The sequence below is a fragment of the Hippocampus guttulatus genome, chromosome 1 (genome assembly GCF_054856545.1).
Source record: "Hippocampus guttulatus isolate MCC_2025c chromosome 1, RoL_Hgut_1.0, whole genome shotgun sequence".
Classification (NCBI taxonomy): domain Eukaryota; kingdom Metazoa; phylum Chordata; class Actinopteri; order Syngnathiformes; family Syngnathidae; genus Hippocampus; species Hippocampus guttulatus.
In genome coordinates, this window is record NC_141261.1 from 9,417,834 (window position 1) to 9,437,235 (window position 19,402).

The window sequence follows — 19,402 nt, forward strand, 5'->3', positions numbered from 1 at the left end:
ATTACGATGGTTTGCTGCATTCAAGGAAGACGAGGAATCCGAAATATCCCACACGGATTGTCCCAGTTCCGACCTCAAAGCGTTCCAAGCGAATGTAAACAACAGAGATGGCCTATTCCAATGAATTGCTTGAGAATTCTGACACGGCCCAAGAGTATTTCATCACGTTTCACGACTTGGTAGAGAAACATATTGAAATTGGAAATTATTTGAAACAGGCAAATTCTTGGCCACCTTTGTGATACAAGAACTCAATTTCCCAGCTTGGTCTTGTTTTAAAAAAAAGTTTCGTGACTTGACGTTTTTTTTCGCCCAGTGCTGATGACGGTGGCAGGCGGCATAGGTTTGATGCTAAGACGGGTTCATGACAGGAGGCTTACTTCATGCTAATATTTATATTTCCATCAGCATTACACAAGACAAAGGATGTATTAATGAACGGGAAAAAGGACGTGTGAAAAAGATATTGGCCGTTACCTAGCTAATATCGACCAGCGGCGGTGATTGTCAAACGTATCCGGGGTTGTTTTGACGAAGGCCTGTTGCTGGCTACAGGAAATCCTCGCATTCGTCCGGTAGAAGCCACCGGGGGCTGAAGCGTCTCGCAGGGTAGCGACTGGAGCTCTTTGGACGGGATTTCTGGACCATTTTAAAATGCGAGAGGTTTAGCTAGTCTCAAAAGGTAACTGGGACGTTTTTTCTGCTTCCCCATGGCGGGCACACACCAGCTCACAGCGTCTTCGGTTAGCCAGCCAGCTAACATTAACGCCCCCATATTGACAAGCTAACTGGCAAGCTATCGCAAGAACCCGATTATTTTGGAACACGTCGGTAGTTGATATTGAAACACTTTGCCCTTGCAGCTCCGTTTAATCACGCATTCGCCGTATTTCTCCCTCGGCACGAGGAAAACACGTCGGGAAACCGATCACAAGACCTCTGAGCTAAAACATAACAGCCTCTTGCATCCTTTTTGGACTCTGTTTTGTTGTTAATTTCTTCCAGTCCAACGTTCGAAGTGAGTGCAGTTTTTCAGTTGAACGTAATGAAATCCTCGCCTGGGCCTACTCGACGCTACCTTCAAAAGTCTCTCCCAGAGAAATGAGCCTTGTGGCTTCAAGTGCCCCCTCTTCGCCCCGCTGTTAACCTCGAAACGACTCCACTTGGCCTGTGGGCTTTCTGTGCTCTGGAGGGATCTTTCTCATTATGAATCGTTACCTGCCTGTGGCAAGGCAGCACTTTCTGGCTGCACTAGCAAGCACCAGTGTGGTCGTGAAAGCCATCAGTGCTCTTGTGGTTCTCCTCTACCTGCTCTCCTGGGCCGTGGACACATCATATGCACTGGGGGTTACCCCGGGCTATCTGTTCCCACCTAATTTTTGGGTGTGGACGCTGGTCACCCATGGGATCGTGGAGCAGCACGTGTGGAGCGTGGTGATCAATGTTGGGACTGTGATGTCTTGTGGTCGCCTGCTGGAGCCTTTGTGGGGTGCCCTCGAACTGCTGATCTTCTTTGCGGTGGTAAATGTATCTGCAGGCCTACTAGCAGGCCTCTCCTACCTCCTCACCTATGTGGCCACCTTCAACCTGGACTTCCTGTTTGCTGTCCGTGTCCACGGAGCGGCTGGCTTCCTAGGAGGTGTCCTGGTGGCACTGAAACAGACCATGGGGGATACAACGGTACTCAGAGTTCCACAGGTAAGGCTAGCAATATCTGGTATGCGCTGATTCCATTTGGAAGAATCGTGTTTGTCATGACAATAGGGATAAGATAAGATAAAACCTTCATTTGTCTCACAATGGAGAATTTCCCAATTTACAGTAGCAAAATTATTAAAGGGAGGAGTAGAAGTACAAAAGTGGATGTAAGCACAAAAGTATATAAATAAATATCAATTATAAAATATCAATATAAGCATAGGGCGGCCCGGTGGTCCGGAGGTTAGCGCGTCAACTTCACAGTGCAGAGGTACCGGGTTCAATTCCAGCTCCGGCCTCCCTGTGTGGAGTTTGCATATTCTCCACGGGCCTGCATGGGTTTTCTCCAGGTACTCCGGTCTCCCACATTCCAAAAACATGACATTCAATGGCAGGCTCATTAAACAGTCACAATTGTCCCTTGGTGCGACTATAAGCGTGGATAGTTGTTTGTCTCTTTGTGCCCTGCGACTGACTGGCAACCGGTTCAGGGGACACCCTGAAACGGGACACGTTCACGATGGGACTGGTTAGATAGAAAGCTTGACGGTGTCCCCAGTAGGAAACGGTCAAGAGGAACCATTGTGCTTGTGTCGGATTTCGTGAAAAAGCTCAATGTCGTCGGTAAAGCTCTGTGTACAGTGTGTGACGATGTCATTCTATACGGATCGAGAGGATGGAAAGCTTTACAGAGTCACGCAACCTCGGTGAAACACAGAAAAGTAACTATTCGATCTCAGGTGCTTTTCAACAGCCTGCAGCATGTGTAAAAACAAGAGGAGTTGGCTAAAAAGGGAGTGGAGAAAGACGGAGAGGACCAATAAGTATTTAGCGCTTGCTAAAAAGCTTAAAATGAAGAGAAAATAAAGTATTCTACCTCATGAAACTGTATATTGTTGTATATACTGTAAATAGACATCCATTTTATATAATAAAATACATTCATAACCCATATATAGTAAACTGTGTAGGACTTCACTATCCCTGTATGAGGTAAGAATCAACAGCTTTTTTCACATTTACACAACACTTTATGAATACAAGTAATGAACAAATCTTAAATATGGCTGGGAACGTGTTTCCTTTTTTAGTTTTGATTTTGAGCAGCAAATTTGAAGTTGCATGTCGGTGCTCACCAGGAATGCATAAGCAAAATTGCACAAATTTTCACTTGAAAGAATAGTGAGCAATCTTGGGATTTTTTTCTGTTAAAGTTTCAAATAGTGTGTAAATTGAATACACTTCATCTTCAGCATGTTTAGAGCCACTTTTGTAAGTGGCCCCGCCCTCCGGCCATGCCCTCTTCCGCTTTTTTCATCACTAGCCATTCATATCCCTGGGATGAGGGAACAGACAGGGTTTCTTTGTGGTATTTTAGTGACTAAATACACCTTTTCCCTTCAAGAAATAAAAACCCTCTCTTTTCTAATTTGCCAGGTAAGGCTCAAAGCAGCTCCAGCTTTGGTCCTCCTCCTCTTGGCCTTACTGCGCCTCTCAGGCCTACTGGAGACTTCCGCCCCCGTGGCCGCATACAGTTACGGCGCCCTGTCCGGCTGGGTGTACCTGCGCTTCTACCAGAGGCATAGCAGGGGCCGCGGCGACATGTCGGACCACTTTGCCTTTGCGAGTTTCTTCCCTGAGGCGCTGCAGCCGGCTGTGGGTCTGCTGGCAGGTTTGGTCCACGCCACCCTGGTGAAGGTGAAGGTGTGCAGGAAGATGGTGAAGAGGTACGATGTGGGCGCGCCGTCGTCCATCACCATCAGCCTGCCTGGAACAGACCCGCAAGATGCCGAGAGGAGAAGGCAAGTTTCATTAAAAACAAAATCTGCTTGGTTAAATTTTTCAGATTTTTGGAATGGCCCTGTGGATATTTTGAAGCCAGTTCAGAATCTGATATTTGTCAGAATAAAATTCGAGGCAGCATTTAATTGGCTAATTAATTTAAAAAATACATAATGAATGAAATAGATTCTCTTTTGGTCCCTTAAAAGCTTGCAAATAGTAATTATACGAATTACAGGCAGAACATTTAACTCTTTTACAATAGTTTGTCCTTTAGGTTTTGTTTGACTTTACAACATAGACAATTTAAATTTTTGTATTTATAGTGATACCTCGCTATTTCGCGGTTCGTTTATCGCGGCTTCAGTGCATCACGGATTTTTTCAAACATTCATGAAAAAAGGTGGGGGGGGTTTTCATATACATGGAGTACAGTACTGTATATGTTGCATCTATGTGACTATCTGTTGTTTTGCAGCTTCTCACGGACTTTTTGCAGACTTTTTTTTCCCTGTATATGTTAATTGGTCGCTACTTCGCGGATTTTCGTTTATCACGGGTGGTTTTGGTCTCCATTAACCGCGATAAACGAGGGATTACTGTATTTTGTGGTGGGGGCGTGGTAGGATGTTTGAATGTCATTGTCTTATGTATTGCTTGTGTAAAAACTGAAAAAAACAACAGATTTTTGCCAGAAATCATACACAAAGTTGACTTTGCTCTTGTGTACGTTATCTAAAGAAGTGTATCTATCAAAGGTGTTAATCTGTGGAATAATCTCGAAACGGACCTGAAAATGAGTAAATCGCTTGCTGAGTTCAAAAAAAATAGTACAAACAACCTACATCAATCAGAGTTAAAATGATAAATTCAAAACATTAAATATAATGATAAATCAGAACTAAGTTGATAAATAGAGAAAGGTATATAAATATCCATTATGAATACAAGAGAAAATTGACACAAGAGTGTCAGGGTGTGGAAGTATATAATCCCGATACAAACCAAAAGTTGTAAAAATATCATGGTTAAGGGTAAAGTATGAGCCTTAATGGAGACTTCTTTCTTCTTACTTTTTTCTTTTCTGATTGATATAAAAATGATTTATTAGATATAAACACATAACGGGGTAGGACTAGATACGTTTTTTACTTCTTCCTACTCCCTTGAACATAATAACTGTGTTGAATGAAGATTGATTTCTTTCTTTTTACTTTTTTTATCTACCTTATTTTCTGTCAAATTATTACTGTATATATGTTTTATGTTCAATAAACAAACAAACAATCTGAGCCTAAATTAAAGAAAGGTCCGGTATTCATCTAGATGTTGTGTTCAGCTTGTGTGGATGACAATCTGCAGTCATCTCTGAAATAGAACAAGAAAAGATAACCGGATGACAAGGGAAGGATTTATTCTCCGTCCTTGTCATATGAGTAAAGAAGTACCGTAACAATTGTTTCCTCTTCGCTGCAGACAACTGGCCCTCAAGGCTCTCAACGAGCGTTTAAAGCGCGTGGAGGACCAGTCAGCTTGGCCCAACATGGACGACGAGGAAGATGACGAGGTAGATGAGATCCGGACCGACACGCAACCACTCCTCCCTCGTGACCCGCCCTCCTCAACGCCCCGACCAGCAGCAGGGGGAGCCGTCGCCATAACCCTCTCCTCCACGTCCTCATCGTCAATGTTGCCGAGCGGCGGAACACAGGCCACCCCGGAGTCGAGCATCATCAGCTTTGAGGACGCACCCTCTAGATCGTAACCCTTTGAAGAGATGCAATGTGCATGTCGCTTACAGGCGTACTAACTTGAGTGATGGAAGGTGGCGGACCTGTGCACACACACTCCATTACTCTCGCCGTTGAGTCCAAACGTGGGTTTCGTGTGTCTTTTCACTTTGCACGTGTTGGATGTGCTCAGTGTCGTCAGTCAGGCCATTGCTTCCTTCTTGCGTTCAGGCACAAGTTAAGCAGCCATTCTCTTGTGTTCTCATTTAATTCCAATTGACCTGGGGGGTTTCCACGGCTTTGTGGGGGGGGGGGGTTGTTTTAATATTTAAATAAAGGCAAGTTGGATGTGGTTTTTTTTCACCCCACAGCAGCCACAGATGTTGGCGAAGAGAATGCTTGTTCATGACAGAGACTCACTCTCCAAAAGACAGACTCTTTGCTGTCACGGTTTTGGTTTGGTAACACGGTGAGGAAGAGGAGAAGTACAGAAAAGGTTTTGTCAGCACAAGCTGCTCAAGACATGGGAGAAGCTCCGCGAGATCGGCAATGGGAAATAAAAATCTTTGGGATTTAAAAGTAAAGTGCCAGCTGTGAATATTCTGGACCCGTTTCCAGTTTTATGACTATCCTCAAACTGACAACTTCTTTGTGTGTCCCCCCCTACCCCCACAGATTTGTTTACCACTTGACAGAAACAACTTTCTGTATACACAGAGTTGGATGTCTTACGTTAACGTCTGATCTGTGATAGTTTTGGCCGAGTCAGCATCTAATTTGTGTCCTACTTGACTCACTGTTTTAAGAGTTAGCAATAACTGTTTCTATTGCTGCACTTCTAAGGAGAATATGATTTAGTGGGTTTGAATATGGAAATATGTACGTTTTCGGTTGCTACACAGTCAAAATTTACAGGTTTGGTTTTGATAGGATCTCTCGCGCTGATTATACAGAAGGTGAATGTCTGCTTGAACAGAGGATGTTTGCACTGATAGTCAGCATTGTGCTTTTTTTGGTACTATGCATTTGTAAAATTGTCGCACCTTGCAAATTAAGACATTATTCCATTGACCAAATGTAGCATGAATGAGGATAAAGATAATATTGCGGGCAAGTTGAATTAGACACAAAAAGAAAGCCCATTTTGCTTCAGATACAAACATCGAGGAAAAAATTGTAACCTTGTACTGTATTATGAAATGCAGTTCGTGTTGATTTGACAAATTATGGCTTCGACAAAAACGAGTGATTGTGTTTCATGAATGTTGAAGACAGAGTGGTTACGGAACCACTGTTGTAATCAAAGGGGATTTTTGTCATGTCTGTGTCACGAACTTTTTGATCAGCCTGGAAGTTGACAGATGAGCAAAAGAAAATAATTTACTGGTAAGCCATAAACTGTCTAAAAAAAAAAAAAGAAGTGCAAAGAAATAAATCGTTGGAGTGGACAGAATTGCTGCCATTTTTGGGGGATTTGTGCCCCCCCTTTTTTTTTAAGATGGCTTTGGATCAATATTGATCAAAGTCCAACTAATTCCAAATGAAATTTGGCCAAGTACTGAAAAAAATGCAGTTGAGTCTGGACTGAGGAAAATGTAATGAGCATAAGGACATTGAATGATTATAAAAGGATAGGTTATGAACAAAATGTTTGATTATTGCATCATATTTTTTCATCAATTTTGTAAGATGCTCAGATGAGTTAAAAAAAAAACGGACATTCCCTGACCGGAAAAATATTCTGCACCCCTGATTTCATCATGTATGCTTGAGTGGGGTGGAGGGTTTTTCATAACTAAAAGCCAAACTGTTATTTTCTTTGATTGTTTTCAAGACAAACTACCCCAATTGTTATACAGCTGAGCATTTAAGACCAGTTGCATTGGTTAATAAATAAAAATGGGCAAAAGCAAATTGTGTTTCATGCATTATTTTATGTGACGTAAGACGTTGGTTCATCAACAGCAGCATGAAAACATGATTTCATTGGTTTATCTTAATCTAAAGAGTTACCAGTATGTCAACATGAACAGGTGAATGATTATATGTGCTGTGTACTATGTTGTCAAAGAAGACCATTCAACATTTCATTCATCTAGTTTATATATTGTATTATAGTATATAGGGCAGGTGTGTGCTGACGAGGGTTGGCTTGTCAATAGAGGGCGCCAGCCGCTAAGGCACCGGCCTCCCACCTTGGAAGAGACAAAAATATAATGAAAAATGAAATAAAACATGATCCCACAAATAGGAATATTCATTTTTTTCAGCCTAATGTATAATTTGTGTTGCACACCACACACAAATAACCAAATCACACACATGCAAGCATGCGAGAAAGAAGAGATGTCAGAGTAGTTGTAACTTGAAAAATAGTAATAAAATGGTAATACTGTATGTAGTGTTTTTGAGTAATTGCCGAAACTGCCCACTGGGTGGGGCAGTTAGCTCTTTTTCATCCTGATGGGAAAACAAATTAGTTAAAAATCCAGAAAGTTGTAGATGGCTAACAGTATAATATAAGACTTTACATACACAAATTTTGATTTATTTCAATTAAGCACATGTGCCACTTGAAAACACGACATGATTCCTTGATAGTGATTAATATATTCGGCGCTCGAACAAATGTTCCCATTCCCGCAGTGGCGTTGTTGAACGTGTGCGCGCGTCGTCATGATCTACGTCGCCGCGCTCGCGCAGGTGTGGCTCTTGAGCTCGTGCCCGACGCCCCTCCCCCTCCCAACCGTGCCCGCGCATTCCCGTGAAGCCTTGCAATGTACCACAGTAGGACGCGGACAGTCTAGTGTTGGAGCAACGCCGAGCGACCCTTTTCCGTTGAGCACCACCGTCTGGTCTGACCAGTCCGTACGCACCGCAGGTAAAACTTTACTTTCTCCACTTTCACCCAAATACGGAACGATATTTATCATTTATTCTCCTGTCTCGAAGCAGACAGAAGTATTGTTAAAGTTGCGCTCGTCTAATAAAGCTGAGTCGGTTAGCCGACGCTAGCTTCGTCAACTCCCCCAGCCCCCCACCCTCCACGACGACCTCCATTGCAAAATGCCGCTTCCGCACTTTCCAGACAGTTGAGCTCAGGGTGAAAGCTGCTTTAATTTGAATGAAGGATCCTCTGTGGCGTAAACAACACAGCCAGTCTCACAAGAGCAGCTTCACAAATGTGGTCTCCGATTTCTTTGTTTGTTAAAATGGAAATGTTGACAATTGTCCTAGATTGTCGAAACGGCTGTAGACAAACAAAGAGGCTGGCTTCTCGACTTGCCTCGGCTGAGCAGACGGCTCGTTGACTTTTCAATATATCTGCTCATAATCAAACCACAACAATTTATTATTTCATCTTAGCTTTTTTTTTTGTTTTGTTCACCGCGATACATGAATGAAGAACGAGCTCCACTTATTTGAAAACGTCTTGAAGTGACGTGCGATTTTACATGTAACGCTTACATATTGGATTTTTATCTGGGTTTTTTTTGTTGTTGTTGTCTTCCCTCGGTTGCTTTTAGTCATACATCAAACGTGTTTTTTTTTCTCACCGGATGTTGAATTTGAAATGAGGCCACCTACACGTTCTTCCACTGCGGACACACTAGCCATCTGTTGCCTCTGTGATGACGCCATTTTTCTGGTGACCCACCCAGTGGCAGGCTGCTTTAAAAACACTGATTTTACTGGGAAGCTCCCGTTAGAAAGACACTCAATTGTCTCTCGACGCTATGGTGGTTTGGGCTGTGACAACAAGGGAAGCGCCTATACCAATTTTTTTTCCAGACTGAAGACATCTAGTCTTGCTTCTACACCAATATCAAGTACCGATAATTGATAACGCCCTCACACTTGGCAACTTTAAAATGTTTAATCAAATATTGTTCAAAAATGCAACCCTACATGAAAATGGCACAGATTTCACTCAATGTAGCATGGTGACAAATGGTCATGAATGACATTTTGACATCCAACAGCATGTACAGTATTTCTAGTGGTCTTGCCAGACATTTCACGTAAACGTAGCATATAACACAAGGCAGCTCATTTATGTGGTATCTTAGTCTGAACACGAGGGGCAATATGTAAAAAGAGTAGTTGGATACGAGGCAAAGAAAAATGTAGAGCTGGGTTGCAACACGGATTTCTAATCCGACAATTTCTACTTGTGTCTTTCCAGTGGGTTGCGAGCCAGTAGTTCCTGCACCCGAAATACCGAGATTCCTTGCATGCGCAGAACACAAAGAAATATTCCTTTCAACAGAGATATTCCGATATGCATTGAGATGACCAAATATTCGCATTAGAAATTGAGTTAGGTGAACCCGAATATGTTCATATTCGGGTTTTTGCATTTTCATGGCCTTGACAACCGAAATACTGCCAATATTCTGGTTTTGAAAGGGGTATTGACTATGTGTAAACATAGTCAGCGATTCAATTTGAGAAAGTGGTCCATGTATCACACTTTGAGAGATAATGGCTGAAACAACAACACTTCAGCAAGAGAAGATGAGGTAGATCCACACTGTGGTGGAAACTCTGAAACATTCAGGGAAATTCCCCTTTCCTTTAGGAATACAACCGAAAAGACAAGACTACACTGGCCTTTGCTAATTGCAACAAGCATTCGTTTGGAGTGAAGTGGTGCGTTTTGGGAACCCGTGTGCCCATTGCGCACCTGCTCAATTAATATGCAACAACATGCTTGGAAGGCGCTTCGCATGCATCAAGCCTAACAGATGTGGGGTGGATTAGTCAATGGACATGTTCAGTTTCATCAATAGTATTCCTTAAATCCAACACCATCTTGTACAAACCCAATCCCAATGAAGTTAGGACGTTGTGTTAAACAAATAAAAACAGAATACAAATGATTTATGTTCAACCTATATTGAATTGAATACGCGGCAACAACAAGACATTTAATGTTCAAACAGATAGTTTTTTTTTAGCAAACAATCATTCACATTTTATGGCTGCAATATGTTCCAAAAAAGGTGGGACGAGGTCATGTTTACCACTCTGTTAGATCACCTTTTCTTTGAACATTGAATAAACATTTGAGAAGTGAGGACACTAATTGTCGAAGCTTACCAATTCACGCTTAATGTACATTTTCATCTGTTCAACAGTCCCGTATCTCCATTGTCGTATTTTGCGCTTAATCCTATACCACATTTTTTGTGGGAGACAGGTCTGGACTCCAGGCAGGCCCGTCCTTTTACTTTGAAGCCACACTGTTGTAACACATGCAGAATGTGTTTTGGTGTTGTCTTGTTGAAATAAGAAGCAATGTCGATGAAAAGATTTTGCTTGGATGGCAGCAGCTTGTTTCTCTAAAATCTGGATGGACCTTTGCACATTAAGGTGCCTTCACAGATGTGTAAATTACCCATGCCGTTGCCATCACAGATGCTGGCTTTTGAACGTTGCGTCCAGAACAGTTCTTTTCCTCTTCGGCCCGGAAAATACCACGTCCACAATTTCCAAAAATAATTTGAAATGTGGACTCATCAGACCACAGAACAATTCTCAAACTTTGCATCAGTCCGTCTTAGATGAGCTCAGGCCCAGAAAAGCCGACGGCGTTTCTTGGTGTTGTTGATCAATGGCTTTTCCTTTGCATTGTAAAGTTTTAAGTTTTGCTTTCCGGATGTAACGTCGAACTGTATTTCCTGACGCCGGCTTTCTGAAGTGTTCCTGAGCCCATGTGGTGATATCCTTGACACATTGATGTCTGTTTTTGATGCAGTGCAGCCTCGGGGATCGAAGGTCACAGCTTTCAATGTTGGTTTTCGGCTTTGCTTACATGCGGCGATTTCTCCAGATTCTCTGAACCTTTTGATGATATTGTAGACAGTAGGTGATAAAAATCCTTAAATTCCTTGCAACCATGAGGAACATTGTCCTTAAACTGTTGGACCATTTTCTCGCGCAGGTGTTCACAAAGAGGTGAATGACCAAGTCAGGGAATCTCCTTTTATACCCAATCGTGGCACCCACAAGTTCCCGGTTAGTCTGTTCACCCGCGGAATGTTGCAAACCGTTTGATGAGCATTCCTCAACTTTTTTGCCGGCAGTCCCAGGTTTTTTGGAAAATATTGCAGCAAGTTAATAATTTGCTAATAACTATTTAAAATGAATTGGCTTTTCAATGCCGACTGGTTGGCTGAATTGAGACGAGAACACTCTTGCTTAGGGTTTCATCACATCAAGCTTGTGGACTGAAGAGGCACGTAGTTGATGTGGAGATGCTGCTGACCACTGATGTCGCGTCTTTGTGTGTATTCAAACATTCCGCCGTATTTAGCGGACAGAATGCTCAGGTCCTGCGAGTTTCACAATCAGATTTTTGTTCTTACAGTGTATGTTCAGATAGATGTATGAAACACTTGCCCTGCTTTTGACATTATTTATTGTGAGCAGCCTGCCTTGAGACTGTGATTGTTAATCTCCACCAAAATTCCTTGGAATGAACCCACATGCCCATCTTTTTTTTTTTTTTTGGTCTACAACAGCCATGTTCAGAAACCTTATTCATTTTGCATTTGAATTTGATGCGTCTTTGTCAGCCATGTGTAATATGACCTGATTTTAAATAAAATTTAAACTGTCTCTAGACCTTTGTGTTTAGACTTCTTAAATTGCTGTGCATTTGTTGATCAAAGATTGAAGTCACCGCAGTAGAAGGGAAATGTCTTTTGAGTCCAGACACAACAATTTTCCATGTTACGCTAATGGGGATTTTCCTGTTGAGTCGCCTTTCTTTAATTTGTCTCCCTTTTTTTTCCTGCTGGTGTTTTCCTCCTCTGGTTCTTGTTGTATTTTAACAGAAAGCCACACATATTAATGTGCGGTTACCCACATTGATATCCACCTTCAGCGCGCTGCGGTGTGCCTTGGATCAATACACGTGGGCTTTTTATCGGCGCTGAAGCAGCCATCAGTGTCTGTAATGACCCATTGGCATTTGTTGAAGGGGTGCTCACACTGTTATCAAGACTTAGTACCCAGTGGCTAGTCAAACATTGAACTACGCACATGCCTCCAGGCAGCCACTGCCCCATTTTTGGAGGGTCTTTTCTTCTTGTGCAAGTCATCGAGGGAATACTCTATAATATTTTTGACAGCGCTGTCCTACTTTGATGATTCATCGACCGTGACGCTTGCGAGGGTTTTTGCCAGGCTTTTCATTGTCTCATAGTGAAATGTTTCACTGGCAGAACAGTTTTGAATGTATCTTGTGTTTGTGAAATATGAGTCAAGCAGCAAAATCCAGGTGGATTTTACTGCTTCACTCCTATTGTACAACCACATGAATCAGAATGCCGTGGTTAGACGACTGGAGGCACACACAACATATTTTCAAGAAAATCCTGGGGTTGACTTCCCCTTTAAATCGTATTTATTGTAGTTTTTTTTTCTTTCTTTACTTGACTTTAGATAATTGTGCCGAATGAGTCAAGTTCACTAGAAAACCACACATTTGCCCCGAAAATCCTCATTTTCTCCTTTGTGTATATGCTTGTTTCGCAATAACTTCCCTTTACTCGATTGGGCAAGCTTGCTTCCGCAGTTACTGGAACTCGTTCTGAAGTGTGTGGGATTTTCTTCATTTTAAATTTTTTTATTACGCTCTAATTTTGCTGCCAACAGATCACAGTACTAGCCTTGGCATAATTGTCTTACAATTGCTAGTAAAATGTGATGTAATAGTTGCACTTTTAAGTCACGTTTTAATATTTTGTTACTTGTTTTCTGCTCCCCCCCGCCCCCACTCCATCCCCCTTAGGGATGGCAGCCATCCGTAAGAAGCTGGTGATTGTTGGCGATGGAGCTTGTGGGAAGACCTGCCTTCTGATTGTCTTTAGCAAAGACCAGTTCCCAGAGGTCTATGTGCCCACTGTGTTTGAGAATTATGTCGCCGACATAGAAGTGGATTGCAAACAGGTAAGCGATCGCGCTCACTGACGGTGCGCCACTATTGCACACTTTTGTCAAATCGTCGAACCTGAAGACAAAAATAAAGACTCCTGCTTTCCCATAAAGAAACACGGCATTAACAATGCTTATCTTTTATTGATGCTGTACCTCACGCGCTGACTTTAAAGTTTTTTTTTTTTTTTTTTTTTAACTCTGTTGCGAACCAAGACAGCAGCATCTTGGAAAAACAGTCAGTCAGTTGAATGTGATTGTGAGTGTGGAGTCTTAACACATTATTGTAAACAAATAAAGATGGTCTTTCATTATGTGGAGACTGTGTCCCGAGTGGTGAGTTGTGTTCTAGTAGACATGTGCACACTCCACATTGTCACATAAAAACAAATTTACCTTTACAAAGGACTTCATTTTTTTGCTCTGCTATCTTTACTTGGCTGTGAGCTGCTTCGAAATCAGGCAAATTGCTGAGAAACTGTAGTCAGTGCTATTCTTCTTCTTATATACAATACATGCTGATTTATATAGCGCTTTCACAACAGCGGCAGCTGTAACAAAGCGCTTAACAAAACAGTTCCCATAAGTGTCCTTTAACTAGTGGATCAGAGACGTCATGCTCAAAATGTGCACACATCGGCTACAAGCAGTAGTTGTATTGCCGTGCAGTGCCACACACATCACGTCGTCTGCAATAATCCTCACGTCTGGAAAATGAAATCACAATGACCATTTGTAAATGTGCGCTGTGTGTGTTTCAGGTGGAGTTGGCTCTGTGGGACACGGCTGGTCAAGAAGACTACGATAGGCTCAGACCACTCTCTTATCCAGACACTGACGTCATTCTCATGTGCTTTTCCATAGACAGCCCAGACAGCTTGGGTCAGTGCAAACAGCGCCGTGCGCAGCAATCAATTTTCTCATGCTCTTCTCCAATCCAGCCATTTTGATGAGCAACAAGTTACACCGATTTAATCGAGGGAATCGAAATCGGTCAATCCAATCACAAAGTAATAGCGTTCGTGTACTGTCTTTTTTTTAGACACGGAGATGGATGGCAAAGTCTATTTTATTTTTGTCGAATGAAGAACTAGCTCAGTGTGTTTTTTCTTTCATAACTCGGTGTAAGTTTTGTGAACTTTCAGCCACGCACATTCAGCCACTCACACATGCAAGCGGCAGGCAGGCGTGTTGTTTGAACAAACCCGGAAGTGGCTTTGTTGTTGACAAGACGCAAAAATCTTTTGCTAAGATTCTGCGATAAAGATGAGCTTTACTCATGACGCAATTACATTACAAAGTCAATACAGTTTTGCGTAGGCGGGAGCGGATCTGTCCAGTTACCGTAAACCGGAGCCAACCGCCCTCGCCGTTTTGCTAATTTGTCACAGACACGGCAGGTAAAAAGTGCACGAATAATGCAGGACCAAATAATAATTGGGGTGTGTGTGCACTGGGACTCGTACAACACAGCCGGCTTCCAATACGACGCAAAAAAGGAACTGACGTAGACCCAAGATTTGTGGAGGTTTAAATTAGTTGACTATAGAATAAATATACAAGTTATATTACTTCATCTTCTGAAAGAATCTGTGATCATGTATTTCTTTTTTCAAAGCTTCTGATTGCTGATCGGCCCAAAAACATTGATCACATAAAGCCTCATAATAAGTACTCTGCGGGGTTACCAAGTTCATTTTATTGCCATACAATCAACACCGTCCACTGAGTGACTGCTCGGGCAAAGAGCTGCAGCACAAGCATCAGCAGGCAGTCATGCAGCAAAATGACATGCGATGCACTTTCTGCTATTAGGATTAGGAACAGCTCTTTCCTCTTGTTATGAAAATGGCTTCATGTAAAATCAGGTGATGAAAGTGCTGCTGCATAATTGAAGTGTCATGCATAAACATGATTAAATGAGTAGAACATGTCATTTACCCAGCATTGCTAGTCATAAAACCAAAGTAAGAGTACTCGGACGATAAGACAGTATTTTAATGACAGATATCTGTGGTCACTTAAGCTCCAGACGCTGTGCTGTGCCCCCAAAAACCAGATCGTTTTTGCATTCTCAAGCAGAATAGTATAAACTGCGCTATGTGAGATTTTGATTTTGATGCTACGGTTTGTGCAAACAGCCTGAAATGAAGACAGTTTCACCGGTCTCTTGGTTTCACCCAAAGCAAATATGAATGCCTCCCCCGCCACCTTTTTGTCACGCTTATCTGATATCGAGGAAACCTGTTTTCAGAAACCACTGAAATGTGTCATGTCAAACGTGCTGCCACGCCTTACAAATGATTTTGTTGTCTTTTTCACACAGAAAACATTCCGGAGAAGTGGACACCAGAGGTAAAACACTTCTGTCCCAATGTTCCCATCATCCTCGTTGGAAACAAGAAAGACCTGCGCAATGATGAGCACACACGTCGGGAGCTGGCTAAAATGAAGCAGGTACTTTATCTCGCGAGTGAAATCTGGGACTGTTTTTCAAAATACATCTTGAATGTATGAATTGGCTTGAGAGGGCTCTGAGCCGGGGGCTGACATTGAGTCGCCTGTTGAACAAAGGATTCTAATCGGGGTCTTTTGTGATTGGCCTGCACATCAGTCCATCCGTTTATGCTATTGGATAAGAAGGAAAGATTCCTCCATCCACTTCTCGAGCTAGCTAGCTCACTAGCTTTCAACATGTTCTTGTCAGAATGTTATATACATTTTGTTGTCCTATTTTAATAAAATACATGACAGGGTTGATTTTTATTTCACATAATAAATGTGTGACAGTTCATGTTAATGAACGTGATGCATGAGTTGCATCAGAAGTGCAATGTTTACTAACCCTCCTCGTGCATCGTGCAAGTTAAGTGTTGAAAAAAACTGTTTGTTTCTAATGGCTTAATGTAAGGCTGGTTATTTTTTTATTTCCACTTTTTAGGACTGCTAACAGTATGCAAATGTTATTTAAAACATTTCCTGTACATTTAAATATCGAAAATAATTTCAATTTTGACTGTGGAACAAATTACTACAAAGGTCATTGTCAGTGAAACTTTGTTTTGAAATCAGAGATGGCCTATTGCCACTTTGAGGGTTGCTCTGTTCAAGCTTTAGAAAGACACGGTATTGATTTCTTTTTTTCTCTCTCTCTCATGCAACAGGAGCCGGTGAAGTCTGAGGAGGGCAGGGAAATGGCCGGCCGGATCGCGGCGTTTGGCTACATGGAATGCTCCGCAAAGACCAAGGATGGCGTGCGGGAGGTGTTTGAGATGGCCACAAGGGCGGCGCTGCAGGCTCGCCGCGGAAAGAAGAGCAATAAGTGTGTACTGCTGTAACGTGGCAGTTATTGTGGGACTGTTTGCACCTGGCCTGTTGTACCTGTGGCCAGGGCGGGGGAGGGATGGAAAAAATTAGGGGGCGTAGGAGGAAGGGCAGGAAAAGACTGCAGTTAATGACTACCGCTATAAAATGGCTGTTTGTCAGACTGAATTTACCCTGGGACTTTTTTTTTTTTTTTTTTTAATTTTGGGGGGGAAGCTTTGATGGAGAGGGATTGGATGTGGACAAATGACGACTGTTGTAAACCATTGGACTCTTAATTTGGTGGCAGCTTGACACCACCCAAAGACCGATACAGCCCCCCCAACCTACAGAGAAGTTCATTAAGAGATCCTGGCCCTTGAATCAAAGGTATTCATCCGTGATGATTTGTGGCGGGACATTCCGCTGACTGTGTTATGTTTGGATGGCAATATGAATTTCCTCCCTGGATGACTTGATGGGTCAGGCAGGGCACGGCAAGTACAGTTAATGGCTGCCATTTGGGATAGGTAACCCCAATCGTGCAGTCGCAGGTGAGTGAATTTGCCCTGTAATGAGGCTGTACACACAAAGATCAGATTCTCACTCGGGTCATTTCGATGTGCCTACAGTTCAATTGCAACAAGACAACACGAATACTCGTGTCTAGAAACATTTTGATCCTGTGCGCACCTTATGCGACCCCCTCCACTTCAGATGCAAGGGTCTTATGTGTGTGCTCACATGTGCAGCCTTAAATGAGTGAGGTCTATCTGAGGTTAATCTTGTGCTAACAGACTCCCAGCCAGTACATGCACTCAGCCCTCACCCCACTGGCCCTGCTCTATTATACCACACTGTACTGCAAATTGACACACCGTTGCCCCCTGTTGTTACCATTTAAACTACTTGTAAAATGATTCTGGCAATGATTACTTGTAACGAGCATGCTCCTACCACCAATAATATCATGGGTTTTGAAAATGACAACAAAGAAAAATTGTGGTCCAGAAGGATTTTCAAGCTAGCCAAGCTCTTCTCGTCTCCCCCCCGCCTTCACCGCCCCCATTATTCCCCCATACTTGTGACTGCTGGTGCTGATCTTCTCCTGGTTGTAGACCAGGACAGAGAGCGAGCAGAGGAAGTATTTTGTTTACATGCAACGCCACCACTAATCTCTGGATCCGCGAGGAACACTATTTTATATTGGAGGGCAAGAAGTGTACACTTAAACAGAATCTGAAGCCCATTTTACATAGCCCGTTGAGTCCGGGATTCTGACTTGAGAGGTTAAAACCGAGCTGCGACCACGCTAACCTTTAGCATGCCACACTCGCATTTCCTGCCATGTTATGTGGAAGTAATTGCGACTGTGAAGTATTTGTCATTCATCAGACCAGACGTAATTACGAAGCAAATGTCCGACTGCAGTGGGCTGGCTGTATTGCTGTCAGTGCGCGAGCGCGCACACACACAGTTGTGTGGCAATATGAGTTTGAAGCTGCACCTTCTGTTACAGCTCAGATGCGGCCGTTTTGTAGGTTCTCAGTGTAAAAGAGGCTTAAGAGGTTCCCTGGGATCAGCCGCAAGCACATTTAACAATTGAATATGCCTTATTATTCAAGTGTTGTTATTTGCCGACCCGCAAAACTGCATGACAGCCTTTTTTGGGGAAACAACCAACGGTGTTCCTCAGCACTATCTAGACAAATTTGGATTCACAACCTGGTTAATTGCTTGCTGTTAGTGGTATTTGGTTAAAAATGATGATGGTGGCCTGTCAGTTTTGGCTCAAATAAAAGAACCCCTCTAGTTCCTCTTTCTGGCCGACCAGGATGAGTTTGCTCCAGGATCCCACTCTTGTATTGTTAGATTACACTTTATTTCCTACTTTTATTTTTAAATGTATTATGTTGTCTGTCGGTATTTAAGAAAGAAAAAAAAACAGGTGGAACAAGAGCGGACTGCTATTTTTGCTTGCTTTACTTGACTTTACACTTGGTGATTAAGAATCTGTCAATCAGTCCCACCAAATGTTTTTCGACAGGAGAGAGGCTGGATTATTGCTTGGACCCTGGATTAAGAGGGGTATTTTCAACGCAAATTGAGGGTGCAAAAAAAAGCCTCCTTGTAATGTACAAATCATTATTTCTTTTAATGAATGTTTCAATCATACATTCTGGATGCTGAAGTCAGAACAGGAAAACCAAGCTGTATGCAATGTCTGTAAATATGAATTATGGGTTTGTTCATACTAAACTATACACACACAGGACTGGAAACTGTATTTGTAAACTAGCTTTGGTTTGTGTAATAAATTACTTTCTATAACACCCAGGCCTTTTTGCTGTTCTGAGTCGAGGACGGACTCAGCTCTTACAACTAAATCGACACACAGAGGAATGTGATGGATGAGAGGTTTTATGAAGCGGCAGCATTATTGTTAATGTTCCCACTGGACTGATTGAATACGAACTCGTTGCGAAGAAAACTTCACCAGGGGGATCGTATTTCTTTTTGGATCAGTTGTCTACCGCTGTTAAACAGGAGGCTTCAAAACACTTATGGTATGGGTTAATTCAATCTGAGCCTTATTATTTCCCGCTAAGGGGACTTTAAACACATCTTCTGGTCACCATTCTATCAATTTCAGGACAGAACCAACATAAATCTGATCACTTATCACGTCTGGGGAGTCATTGCAGCTGAAAATACACCGTATATTAGGTCTGATAATACTTTTTTTTCCTGTTGGTAATGTCATGGTTGAAACCCCTGGTTGTAACACAGCTGTCACAGGTCAAATGTTCAATTAATATAACATTAAATGGGATAATCTTGCTACATGGTGCTAAGAATTTGTGGTCATACCAAAGAAGAGTGGGGGTCAGCAACCTTTTTGAAAGTGAGAGCTACTTGGGATATTGCCACTGACTAATGTGAAA

General features: G+C 42.4%; 2 protein-coding genes across 2 annotated transcripts; both read left to right on the forward strand.

Annotated features, from left to right (window-relative positions):
- Positions 1-307: 307 nt before the first annotated feature.
- tmem115 (transmembrane protein 115) lies at positions 308-7,124 on the forward strand. The gene is made up of 3 exons (XM_086108160.1): positions 308-1,698; positions 3,136-3,500; positions 4,957-7,124. The coding sequence occupies exons 1-3, from the start codon at positions 1,207-1,209 to the stop codon at positions 5,243-5,245; spliced, it is 1,146 nt and encodes a 381-aa protein (XP_085964286.1). The 5' UTR covers positions 308-1,206; the 3' UTR covers positions 5,246-7,124.
- An 850-nt stretch (positions 7,125-7,974) lies between these two features.
- rhoab (ras homolog gene family, member Ab) lies at positions 7,975-18,790 on the forward strand. The gene is made up of 5 exons (XM_086108171.1): positions 7,975-8,091; positions 13,012-13,169; positions 13,916-14,036; positions 15,481-15,611; positions 16,319-18,790. The coding sequence occupies exons 2-5, from the start codon at positions 13,014-13,016 to the stop codon at positions 16,490-16,492; spliced, it is 582 nt and encodes a 193-aa protein (XP_085964297.1). The 5' UTR covers positions 7,975-8,091; positions 13,012-13,013; the 3' UTR covers positions 16,493-18,790.
- The last annotated feature ends 612 nt before the right edge of the window (positions 18,791-19,402 follow it).

What these genes read in the sequence shown, in the direction of transcription:
- tmem115 (XM_086108160.1), top strand. Translation starts at nt 1,207, where the DNA reads ATGAATCGTTACCTGCCTGTGGCAAGGCAGCACTTTCTGGCTGCACTA. An exon ending in CGGTACTCAGAGTTCCACAG is followed by an intron (nt 1,699 to 3,135) that starts GTAAGGCTAGCA and finishes CTAATTTGCCAG; the next exon opens with GTAAGGCTCAAAGCAGCTCC. An exon ending in CAAGATGCCGAGAGGAGAAG is followed by an intron (nt 3,501 to 4,956) that starts GCAAGTTTCATT and finishes TCTTCGCTGCAG; the next exon opens with ACAACTGGCCCTCAAGGCTC.
- rhoab (XM_086108171.1), top strand. Translation starts at nt 13,014, where the DNA reads ATGGCAGCCATCCGTAAGAAGCTGGTGATTGTTGGCGATGGAGCTTGT. An exon ending in TAGAAGTGGATTGCAAACAG is followed by an intron (nt 13,170 to 13,915) that starts GTAAGCGATCGC and finishes TGTGTGTTTCAG; the next exon opens with GTGGAGTTGGCTCTGTGGGA. An exon ending in AGACAGCCCAGACAGCTTGG is followed by an intron (nt 14,037 to 15,480) that starts GTCAGTGCAAAC and finishes TTTTTCACACAG; the next exon opens with AAAACATTCCGGAGAAGTGG.